The 12,885-nt window shown below is 45.4% G+C and overlaps 1 protein-coding gene across 5 annotated transcripts in view; it reads right to left on the bottom strand.

The window, feature by feature from the left end:
* Positions 1-7,102: 7,102 nt before the first annotated feature.
* Positions 7,103-12,885, bottom strand: part of TBK1 (TANK binding kinase 1) — a 30,671-nt gene continuing 24,888 nt past the window's right edge. For 4 of the 5 annotated variants that reach the window (XM_064448644.1, XM_064448661.1, XM_064448647.1 and 1 more), the window contains 4 exons: positions 12,144-12,245; positions 11,955-12,051; positions 10,846-10,952; positions 7,103-10,536 (listed from right to left, as the gene is read on the bottom strand). In XM_064448644.1, coding sequence (XP_064304714.1) covers positions 10,332-10,536; positions 10,846-10,952; positions 11,955-12,051; positions 12,144-12,245 — 511 coding nt within the window. In that variant the 3' untranslated portion in view covers positions 7,103-10,331. The remainder of the gene's footprint in view (positions 10,537-10,845; positions 10,953-11,954; positions 12,052-12,143; positions 12,246-12,885) is intronic. The other variant, XR_010372529.1, reaches the window with a different exon arrangement.

The raw sequence follows: 12,885 nt of genomic DNA, 5'->3' as shown, positions 1-12,885 counted from the left end.
CCTCATTTTTCAAATGCCAAATGATACAGCGAAACAAAGCAACAACTCCAGGGCTGCTACGGTACATAATGCTACACACCATGAAGCCATCCGTATGATACAAGAAATTGACAATTATCACTCCGGAGCATGCTCAGATTGAAAGAAAAATTGAACACCAGAAAATAAAAACCACTCTTTACTGTCCATCATTTCATTGGTATAAACGGGAATAATCCCGACTACTTCCGTTTCAAATGACTGTGCGGAGAAATCAGGCAAGGCAATGGCATTCTGCATCTGCACAGCATCACCAGGTTTTTACCCCAAAATAATAGACGTGAAAAGGTGAATAGCAGAGCCAGCCTGGACTGCTAAAACAATTAAGTGTCTCTTGAAAAGGAATCCAAAGAACAGCGAGAGCTCAAGATACTACAAAGCATCCTTTTCAGAGGGATTTCATTACACTTGGCTTTCTTCCTGGGCTGAGGTCCAGAAATATCTGCATTGCCTTATTTTTTTCCAAGAGATAAGTTGCTTGAATAACGTGTACCTTGTGCACTGCACTGAAACAGATGATCACTCGTCTCCTCAAATTCGTTTTTTCCATTCTGATCTTTCCCCCACAAGTTATGTCTAAGTATTTTTTAGCAGAAGCCTGAAAACAAACCTGTGAATTACAATCAAAAACCTCACAAAAGGCAGAAATACCTTTTCTTGGTAGTTCTTTATTCACTCCAGTGCTCCCACCTCACTTCATGATGTGTGCCAAGGAGTGTACAAAAACCCAAAGACGACGACAGCCCCACTGCGAAATGGCGAAAGGAGAGCCTATCCTGTACTGAAGCTCAGCTCAGGTGTCTTCCCTGTCCCTGTGGGGAAGGCAGGACAGACACCCCCAAAGGAGACCCCCCGCTCCCACAAAGACATCACAGATCCTTTCTCTTAGAAAAAAGACTGCATTTTAAGGTATTTTATACCTTAAAATTACTCCCTTGATGTGCCCTTTGACTACTCCCCTGTCCCAGAGGGAATTCCTCGTGCCTTTTAATTCTTATCATCAAATTCAGCATCTCTGACTCTGATATTGTTTGAGCACAACAATCTAGTGAGAACTGACTTCAGCCAACACTCAGGCAGGGTAATTTAAACAAACATAGTATCTATGTCTTTGTGACTCAGAATCATCACGACAATTTAGTACGTAGCTCCCTCTTTATCGGCAGTGGACCACCTGGAAGGTGCTGTTGCGTCTTGCTTTTTAGGTGGCATAAACTCTAAGTCCCTGCCACTTGTGGCCTCTGGAAAACAGTTATTTGGGAAACTTTCAGCACTGCCACAGACTGCCAGGCCGCTTAACGTCTTTGAAAGGTACTTGCAATTGTAATTTTAGTTGTAACTTCTGCATCACGCGTGGGTACCCAAAGGGGACTGTGGTGTTTCCAGCGGAGGCTACCACTGCAGCCACAAACCCTGCTGTAGCCGTCGATGTATCTGCTGCAGTTTTCAAGGCTGGTTCAGACACACTTTAGAGGCTGAGCACAGCGGCGTCTGCTGGCTTTCCAAAGCCAGGGACATCTTCTCCTGTATTCACTTAGTCACAGAATAGCCCGTGACAAAGGGTGCAGGCTGGCGTCTGGCCGCAGAGCGGACTTAGCAGCTCTGAGCTGTGAGGGCAGCCGGCCACACGTTCCCTCACGCCGCTGAGCTGTCCTGACGCAGCCGCCGCTTTTGCTGCCCTCAGCCAATTTTTCAGCCAGATCCGTTCATCCGTCTGGATTGCTGGTGTGCCTGCAAACTGGGGAAGAGCAGAGGGTCTTGCAGCAATCCTTGTGCGCTTTAGCTATTATTTCCTTTCATCTCCATACCACTTTGCAGCTTTTAAATATTATACTCATGCTAGGTCATAAATGTTGAATGCTTTCTCTGCTACTTAAACAGCAATTTGAGAGCAGCTTGAAGTACTATGCCTCATAAAAATGGAGCTTTTCATGGAGAAGAAGGAAAAACATTGTAAGCTGTAATCGTTCTGAGAAAACGTAGCTGGAAGATATATAATCCAACGTGACACTTGAAGTTCTTGCCATGGAGCATTTGATCATAAAAGAAAAAATACGATTTTTAAGGTCTATTTTCACATCAGTGCACTATACATCCTGTCAGAACGAAGAGTGCACTAAACTAAATGCTAAATAAAAAATATTCTCTTTTCACAGTCAAAGTATTTCTATTCCAACTAGTAAATGTAAAAATAGAGCTACTGTAAGTGAGGGTAACAGTGAGAACCTTATATCGTAACAGACATTTTATATCTCGGCAGAGGACAGTATGAGGTTATTACATCTCCTTAAGCCAGAACAAAACAATATGAACAGACTGACCTTTCTGCCCCACCTTGGGTTTCAAATATAATCTGTTAAACAAAGGCTCAGTGATGTAAATCAAAAGCAAACCACACACCTTAACACGTCATGCCACTAGGGATAGCACTAGATTCTCCTAAAAAGTGCAGCAGCACGGCAGCCGTGGCCGAGGAACGGCCAGAGAAGTGAGCACGCCCGTGGGGTTCCACGCTGAAACCTCTCGGGGTCACCACGAAAACCAACAGTGTGGCCAAATGCTTTTCAAACTAAGGAATGGCAAAAGAGGACTTTTCACCAGCACTAGATGATGTATGCTCTCCTACCTTAAAGAACAGGAGCTAGCAGGTGAATGAAATCACTGTATTTTAGAGTATAGCAGCAGTAATGAAAGGGATGAAAGGCAGAAAAGTTGTTTTCTACACAGGGAAAGGAAAATGCATCATTGCCTACTTTGAATCAGAGCCCAGGTTGCGAAAGGATGTGTACGTGGTGTGTACACGGGGCGTGCGATGCTCCAGGACACAGCCTCCTCCTCCCACCTGAATGCGCAGGGAGAAGACCACATGGTTTTTTGCCAGGGCTGGGAGCCCACGAGAACCCTTTGGAGCAGCACTACCTGTAACGTGTATTACCTTCCCGTTGGGCGGAGGCGGAGAGCTTTTACCTGGATCACACTGCACCCACACTCTGCCCTCACCCCATGCCATGCCATTGCCCCACGCTATGCTGTCACCCCATGCTCCGCCATTGCCCCACGCTCTGACTTGGCCCCATGCTCCGCTGTCACTCCACACTGTGCTGCCGCCCCACGCTCCGCCATCACCCCAAACGATGCTGTCACCCCATGTTCCGCCATCGCCCCACGCTATGCCATCACCCCATGCCATGCTGTCACCCCACGTTCCGCCATCGCCCCATGCCATGCTGTTACCCCGCGCTCCGCCGTGACCCCAGCCGTGCAGCACGAAGGGCACAGCTCACAGCACCCGCGGGCCGCCCTCACGCCCCAGCGCTCCACGTTGGGGAGCCCAGGCTCCGGCCCGGGCCGGGAGAGGAACGCGCTTCCAGCGCCGACCGGGAGCCGCCCGACCGAGCCCCCCCGGGCCGCGGGACCCTCGCTGCTGCGAAACGCGGGCTCTGCCCGCGCCCCCGCCCCGCGCCCGTCCCCGCAGCGGCCGCGGCGGGCCCGCCGGGGCGCTCACCCGCGCAGCGCAGGCCCTGCGACAGGACGAAGCGGCAGCACAGGTCGCACCACGTTCCCGCCGCCGCCGGCCCGAAGCGGTGCGGCGGCTCCGGCGCCTCGAAGATGGTGCGGACGTGGCGGGGCCGCGGCGGCGCCGGGCGGCGGCGGCGGCGGCCGCCGTACGCGGGGTCCGGGGCGCCGGCGGGCGCCTCCGGCTGCGGGAGCACGGGCCGCGCCGGCCGGCCCCGCGGCGGCTTCCCCCGCCGGTCGCCCGGGGCCGCCGCCATGCGGAGCGGGGTGCGGGGCCGCTGCCGGCCTCTCCCCGCCGGGCGCCGGCGGTCGGCGCCGCACGCACGGACACCCGCGGGCGAGGGGAGCGGGGAGGCGGCGGCGGCGGCGCGGGGTGGGGGCGCCGCACCGCGCCCGGGCCCGGGCCGCCTCAGCCCCGCGCCGCCGCCGCTCGTTCCCTCCCCGAGTCCTCTCTGCACGGAGCGGCTCGGTGAGGCACGGCCGCGGCCGGGGGCTCCGGAGCGCGGCCGGTCTGGCAGCCCCTTCCCCTCGCCCGCCGGTGCCGTCCGGGCGTCGCTAAAGAAGCGTACCGCAAACAGGTGTGAGGGGGTTCCCGGGAGATACTTTTTACTACCGCAGATAAAACAACTAACAATACGCTGCTTGCGGCGACTTGGGGTGTTTTTTTGTTTCCCCAGGTGAAGTTTGCACGGGAGGCGTGTTAGGGAGTCGCTGCCTTTCGCGGCAGCCCCGGTTGCTCCTCCGAGCCCGGCCTCCCCGCTCGGAGCAGGCGGGCAGCAAGTCACAGCACCGGCAGCGAGGGAAAGCCCGGCTCTGTCAAACCTACGGCGTCAGAAAACGTTGGCGGTGAGCTCACCGGTACGAGCGACTGTGACGTCTGCTAGGCATTACGAATATCGTCTATTTTAACGCAGCCTTACACAGATTCTAAGTGGTACAAAGCGAGATGTAGCCCGTCTCTGAGGTGTTTTCAGGATATGGAGATACAGGATTTATGAACAATTCATCTGCACATTTACCCAGGGGGTGCCAAGGAATGGAAGTGCAAAAAAAATAAAAGCCTTTTCACCCGATTTCTTTAAAGATTGTAAACTGCTCCTGTCTGCTTATATCTGAAACTGTAGGGCTCCCATGGCCACCACCACGGGGAGCAGCACTATGGCTGTGCCAGCCTCATCTTCTTTCACCATGAATAAGCAAACGTGCCTGCAGCGAGGTGCCAAGCTGGGCTGCCCCCGGCACGGCTCAGGGCTGCACGGCTGCGGTGCTTGCTCGCATGGGCCCCGCAATTGCTACCAAAGCCTGCGTTGTACAGCAGAAACGTGCTTGAGGATGCTGAAGCAACCCTCACGCTGGCGCAGGGGGAGCTGGCAAGAGCTGGTGAGGCGCTTCGGTAGGTTCTGATTAACATGATCTGCCCACGTTACTCAAAGTCGCTAGGCCGGGAAACACCTCCCGCGGCCGGGCAGCGGTGACACAACCCACAGCATGATGGGAAGGCTGCGGAAGCCCGGGCAGTCACAGGCGTCTGCAGGACACTTGTGTTAAGTTTTCAGGAGCAGAATGCGTCTTTGAACAACTGCAGCACGCCCGTGTTTGTGGCACACCCGCAGCTCTTCCTGTTGCTGTCAGTCTTCCTTGTCAACAGGAAGCGAAGTCCTCTGAAAGGTGTGCATCTGCAAGTACAGCTACTGCTGGCCGGGCTTGTACCGGTGCCACAATAGTGAACTCCACTGATGGATGCTACCCCTGACACATTTTTTTTTGTGATCAATGGAACAAACAACAAAAAAAGCTGTTCAGAGCACAGAAAATTAGGTCATGCAGCCTTGCAGCGACAGAATTGGCCACCAGAGCTCCCGACAGCTCACCTCTTACTGAAACCTCTCCTTCAACCCTTACTGCTCAGTTCCCAGAACAAGCTCTTCTGGCACTTGACACTCTTCACTAGTAGAAAGAGTTTTCCAAGCTTGTAGTCCAGATTTTTTTGTTTCATGCGCTACAATTTATATCCATAATGTCTAAGCCTTTCACCACAGGTGTGGTGGTGAGAGCTGATCTTCTGTAACAGCCTTTAGCTGACTGAAGGCTTTTGCTCTCCTCTCAGCCAACCAACTCCCACTTTTCCCCTGTCCTGGTTTCAGCTGGGGTAGAGTTAAATTTCTTTGTAGTAGCTAGTACGGGGCTGTGTTCTGGATTTTTGCTGGCAACAGTGGCGATAATGTGGAGATGTTTTGGCTGTTGCTAAGTCGCGCTTACACTGGTCAAGGACTTTTTCAGCTCCCCGTGTTCTGCCAGGTGCACAAGGAGCTGGGAGGGGACACAGCTGGGACAGCTGACCCCAACTGACCTATGGGATATTCCACACCATACGACATCATGCTCAGTATATAAGCTGGGGAAGAAGAAGGAAGGGGGGGACATTGGGAGTGATGGTGGCTGTCTTCCCAAGTAGCTGTTACGTGTGATGGAGCCCTGCTTTCCTGGAGATGGCTGAGCACCTGCCTGCCCGTGGGAAGCAGTGAATGAATTCCTTGTTTTGCTTTGCTTCTGTGCACAGCTTTTGCTTTACATATTAAACTGTCTTTATCTCAAACCATGAGTCACCTCACTTCTACCCTTCCGATTCTCTCCCCCGTCCCACCAGGGGGTAGTGAGCGAGCGGCTGCGTGGTGCTTGGTTGCTGACTGGGGCTAAACCACGACACCCCATTCCCCCTCAGGAGGGTTTCCCAGGCCCGAGCCATTTTTTTTTTTCTCTCCCCTAGCTTATATTCACATGGCCAGTATCTTTTTTAAATTTTTATAAGCCAGTTTAGAAGTGCTCATCGTTGGGCTGGCCACAGGGAAACTACATTTTCCTCTGCATAGACTGGGCTGGGCGTCCATCGCACTGATTTCGAGGCCCCTCGCTGGAAGCCGTCACCAGTTCAGCGAAACCCACGTGTCCAGCCAAACCAACTACCGCGCCCTCCCTGGCAGGGGTTGCACCAGAACAGCAGGCTGTGCAACTGCTTACTAAAAGCTCTCTGTTCAATTTTACCCAAACAAGTCTATGCAACTGCAGTTTATTCCACATCTCCCCCCTTCTGGGCTTCAAGTAAAAAAACCCAAAAGTAATCTTTTCCATTCAGCCTTTTTAATCCTTGCCATAGCATTATATCCCTAAATGATTCTATGATTACCACTTGTACAGTGATTAACTACATTAGCACTGATTGAGCTCCACCAGCAGACTGTTTCACACTGAGCAGAGAGTAGGAATTTTGCCATCATTACAGAGAACTCACATTGTTCCAAACACACGTCAGCAGAGAGGTTAAAAAATAAAACAAAAAGGATTAGTGGCTCTACCTTACAGCCTACGCCAGTGGCACTGTCGTACTGGGCACGTTTTCTGGGGAGCTGGCTAATGCAAGCTATGCTGCAATCTGCTACTTCAGATTTCTGACTTTGTATTGGACTTATGAGGAAATAAAAATTATAAGGTAAAACTGAAATTAACAGAAAGTGAAATTATGGAAAGACACGGAAGTAAGAACACATCGTACAGTAAGAGGTTGATGATGTATTTATGCCATTAAGTCATTCACTCATGCATTTTCACAATTCATACGAAGACAGGTTTGTTCAAGTAACAGATAATATAATAAGCTGACCCCCCCCCAACAGTAAACCAGCTTCAGGAGGAAGAACCATATATTACTTTCTATTACTTCTTTTGGCAAATCAGCAAATATTGATAGCATCAGGACACTTAGTTTGAGCCAAAAATCGATGGCACTACACACGACGCTTTGCCTTGAAAAGGCAAATAAGAAAACAGTCTTATTTGCTTCGTAAGAATGTAATCAGTAGATTATGAACTCATTACTTCAAGTTCCTTAGCTACTGCTTGGTTAAAATTGCTTTAGAAAAAGAAATTTTAACAAGATTACTGATGTATTTAGCAACACTAAAACCAGCAACGTTTAAAACGAACATAAAATACAACAAAACATTCTCAACGATGTAAAAGAATGCTGCGCATACCTCAATACACAGGCGATATTGTTACGATAATTCACCTTCTTTTCCAGACTGCTTCAGTATAAAGAAGTTGAAAATGATACATTCCAGCTAACGTTTGACTTCTTTCAAAATTAAGAACCTTTGAAACAACAAAGCATTACAGCTGTAATATTGGAGAAAAATACAGCTTGTGAGGTTTGAAAGCCTGATTCTTTTAACACTTACGCATGTGTTTTACTGACGCTCGGCAAGACCGCAGGCGTGAAAGGACAAACGTACGAGCAGGCATTAAAACATTCCAGTTAGATGTGATTCTGGTATTTTAAAACAAACAGTTAAGAATACCATGGCTAGCCAAGGAAAAACATGTAACAAACCGCTGCACTCCTCTTGCATAGCTAGATTTTTTGGGAGACAAAGCTTGCAAAGAAAGAAGCTGCTGACGTGGGTGTAAAAATATCTGAATTCCCTTTTAATATTTGATTTTCACCAAGAACCCTGGAAAGCAGGTCTCAGACATCGAGGCAGTGAATTTCCTCTTCTTTTAACAATGAAAGAATCAGTTATAAATTTAATAAGTTTCTATTAAAATATTTAAAAAAAAAAAAAATGCAATTCTGTATTCTGACCTGGGCAGATAAGCAGGGAATAAGCAACACAAAACCATCAGATGCTATCACAGGATACCATTGTTTAGTTTATACCTAAATGTTTCACCATTAATTACAGAAAATTCTAAATATAGTCAGTCCAGCTCTTCTTACAGATGTGATCCAGCAATTACAAGTGCTATCGGACACCACTGAACAGATGTGGCCAGGTTTCCACAAGGAAAGGATGAGTCCTGCAGTATTTGCATGCTCTTTGGCTGAGACAGATAAGTACACCTGTGTCATCCAAACAAAGTGAGGGACATCTTCTCAGTTTTTGTTTGATTGTTTACCTCTTCTCTTTCTCCTTTCCTACCTATTTTGGAGCAGACTGTTTCATTCTGCATCTCTGCAACCCAATCACGTCATACTGAAAGTAGTAACTACTGATACTGGAAAATAAATACATAGTCTTACTATGTATTTCCACCTAAGTTTGATTACCTCAGTCCTAAGTCAGCAGCAGGTGCGGTCCCTTTTCAAGATCAAGACTGGTAACTTATTTTTCCAATATTCAGTTACCACTGAGGCACCATGCTATCTACCGACTGCCCACAAATTCTCCTCACACCGATTTTTAACCTTTTTTAAAAATTATGCCTGCAAACAGGATTCTGAAAAAGCTTTTTAAAAGAACCCACTTATCTTGTGGTGAATAACAAGATTTCGGGGAAGTTCTGGAAATGCTGTACTCTAAAAAAGGAATTTTTACATTCAGCCTTGACAACCTGGAGTGCAAAACTTCCATATACAGAGCAGTCAGATGATTACAGACAACATGGCACCAGATACGGGGTGGAACTTAAAACAAATACCGTGGATTTGTTTGCTCAAGTAGAAGTGAAGCAACAATTTGGATGTGAAGGAAAGAGAAATGCATTTCCGTTCTCCTAGCTGTGCTGTCAGTTCCTAGTCAGGCTTATTTAAAAAGACCTAATTTAAAACAGTCATCACGTTCTGTGACGATCAGAGTCATTCCGCTAGACTCCAATATAATAGCGGTGGTTAAAAGAAATTTAAAACACCCTTTAAAGACTATTCCTAACGTTTAGAGTCCTGCAAGTCCTCTTGTAATAAAGACTAAACTGCATTCTGAAAAAGGGGCAATATTCAAAGCAAACAAATGCCAATTTCATCAACAACACTTTTGCCTTCAGGACTTTGTCAGAGATCCTCTGAGGGGTTAAATTCCCTGCCAGGTGTAATTCTATTCTAACATTGACCAAAAAAGATATATATTTCTTTCATATTTACATATTATACATATTTACATTTTTTGAATACTACAGTTGTAGAGGGGGAGAAAAAAGCCCTGGATTCAGAGTCATTATTTGCTTTAAATGTCCCAACAGTATTTTTTTCCCTTTGAAAAAATGTGTAAGCCCTCTTCAGGTCCTTTGAAAGCTGTCCTTTGAAATACAGTCCACACTCCGCAGGCCACCATCTGTAGTCAGAGCACCAAATCTAAAATGAAAAAACAGTGTAGCCTTAGGCGACTGACTAGATTATAGAACCAATCCATAATTCATTATAATTTATTTACGAGTTTTTCTTTTCCTTTGCCACGTGCCAACACATGCATTTGTACCTAACTTTTGTATGTGAAAAGAAGATAGAAGAAAGGATACTGTGCTCCAAGTACGAGACTGGGGGTGGGGGACAGAACAAAACCAATTCAGCTTGAAGCTGAGCTCAGCTCTACCAGCAATTTACCCTGAAGCTTTCAGGAGATCATTATTTTTATGTATTTTATCATCATCATCATAAAAATTCAGTCATTCTGTATGTGATAGTGACAGGACCCTCTCAGGATTGTAAGAAATATGTTGGCCTCTTTCTCTTCACTTTATTTAAGCAATCTGAAAACTGAAAAATTATTCAGACTGGTATAGTACCACACTTGTTAAAAATTACGTCTACAAGTGAGGAAATAAAGACATACCTGGATTGCTGCAAAAGTACTGTGTTTAAATTCAGAATTAATCTGTCTGTGCAACAGACATTTTTATTAGCTAAATATAAGTAATATGAAACAAAAATTACGATTGTTGTGTCAGAATGATTCTGCAGTAACATTTCAAGGTTTTGCACACATTCTTTTTTTGTTACACTCGGATCAACAGTTCAAAAATATATTTGCAGTTAAAGAGATTATAGAATCGTCCTTTAGTTTAAGTTCTGGATCTATGAAATGTACCAAATTAGGCCTGTTCCTGGTATCAGCCCAAAAAGGGAAAACAATTGCTTGCCTTTCCAAAATTTGATTGTTCTCCGCCAGCTCTTTAACAACCCCTTCCATTTCCTCCTTTAGTTTCTTCATACTGTAGTAACGAGAAGCGAAAGGATGGTTAGCATTTTTATAGGGCCAGTTATCTGCTATGATCACTCACCACCACAAAGCTTTCAGCAACTTGTCATTACGTACAAAATAAGGGACAGACAGCAGGTTGGTGATTGACTAAAAGCTTCCAAAGCTGTACCACCACTTTAGCAATACAAAGGTTTTTTTCTCCAATACAGAACTCTTGGTCTTAATACAGCAATCACCAAGTCAACCGTATTTTTTTCTTCTAAATTCACCTGTATAACAGGTGTAGACTATTACATCAATCCAATTAAGAAACTCTCACCCAAGAGTCATTTCCACCAATGTGTTTGAGCTTGGATAGACTGTATTTATCGTATGTTTCATCCCACTGGAAGCTGTAAACATTTTCTGTGGCAGAGCATCTTGTAACTGCAAAAGATGGAAAGGAAGTGTAAATTATAATGTAAGTTGACATGTGTATCTTGATGTTGCCCCTCAAATCCTTCTTTAAATTCTTCATTGCTATGATGCCTCAAAAATCATTACAGTAGTAAGGCAGCTGATACTCCCCAGGTTGACATCATCCTGACAAGTTTTGTATTGACACGGCCTACAGTTCCCTGGTTTGTTCCATCTTCTTAACTGTCTTATACTTCGATAAACTCTCAAAAGGAAGAATTATCTGTTATGTTTGTAGATACCCTAAGACAACAGGATCCTAATCAATAACCGACTTCTGTAGTGCTACTAAAATACAAACAAATAACAAGTAAAATGCTGCTCTCCACCATTCCTTAATTGCTTTTACACCTATCAGGTGCTTTGCTTTCATTTTTATTTTCTTTATAAAGAAAAAGATTTTTACTGTATGAAAATTCTCTTATTCTCTCAATTTTGAGGTAATTCTAATAAGTTTGCATCCTGCAGAGTTACCATCCAAATTTTAACAAAACATTTTCTTTCATGTCACCACCAGCATTGATTTAGCACATATCCTTAGGCACGTATCCCCTGATCTTGAATATGGGAGTAGTGTTTTATGCTTTGTTAGAGTATTAAAGATAATCCCCGAGGTGCTCAGATGCCATGATAACAGTCACAAGGAACAATTCTCAATGAACCCGCGCCCACTTGCACAGACATTTTGCGGGGAACGATAATACCACCAAAAAACCAAACCCCACTGAAACAAAACAAAACCCCCACCAAACTCCAAAATCAAGTCAGGATTTAAACAATTGTGCCACACTCTACATCATTCCAACATGAGTAATGAAGCTACTATAGGCCAGATACTGCATCCATGGAGCCCTGGTATTTTAATACGACTGCATTAATGCAAGACTCACTATAACAACACTATTGACATTGAACGATGTGGAATAGTGTTTTATCTAAGCAAACACTTTACATAATTTTGAAGCATTCTACCTCATTTATATAATCCTGGTATTTGGATACCTCTTCTTCAATATCAAAACACTGGTTGGTGAGAGCCAGTAGCTGCTTCCTTGTGTGAAGCATTTTCCTAAAAGAAAGAAGGTTTTCTTTCAAGAGCTTCCTAATATAAAATTGGTGCGGTGAACGTTACCAAATATTTTAAAAAATTCAATAGCTTGCCTTATCCAGTCTTGAGCCTTGTCCAAAAAAGTATCATACTTGCTGACACATTCATCTTTGAATAGAGCTATGGCTTTTGTAGCATGCAAATACAGCTTCTGCCTGCAACACAGAAACAACCAAACAGTTTTAAACTGCTTTCAAAACCCTGTTCCTCTAACTTACTTTGTGAAGCTTGGAGAAGAGGTATGTGGACTTCAAATCCCTTCAGCCAACTTGACTCATGCTGTTGTGATGTATAAGAATTCAACACACTCAAGAACTAACAGTTTATGTTTCAAAAATATTCCCTAGCAGGGAGAAAAAAAATACTTGAAGCATTTAGTTGCAATTATTTGTATATGAACAAATGGCCAGGTGTCTTCTCTAAGTCAGTATTTATCCAAGAAGGTATATTTAATGAAAAGGGATTCTAAATGGAAAGGACAGAAATCCTTACTTTTTATTTGCCTTCTGCAAATACTTGGAACTTCCAGCACATGTAAATAATTATTTGTGCTCAATAATATACATGCCATAAAAACCCCATGATTTTTCTGTCAGCTTAAATTTACGACAAGAGGAAAAAAGCAAGCAGATGAGGACAGGAAAGCAAAACAAAACCCCATTCTGGTTGGTGCTGCAGACAGTAATCCCAGTGTAACTGCCTTACCATGCTATGCATTGCACCAGTAAGGGAAACTAGGGGATACTGGGATGCTACAGTCTAACACTTGCTTTTGGTATTTCGTTAAGTCTTGCA

Source organism: Phalacrocorax carbo, chromosome 1, assembly GCF_963921805.1.
Source record: "Phalacrocorax carbo chromosome 1, bPhaCar2.1, whole genome shotgun sequence".
In the NCBI taxonomy this organism is placed as follows: domain Eukaryota; kingdom Metazoa; phylum Chordata; class Aves; order Suliformes; family Phalacrocoracidae; genus Phalacrocorax; species Phalacrocorax carbo.
Note: the sequence above shows the minus strand (reverse complement) of the source record. Positions and strands in the feature narration are given on the sequence as shown.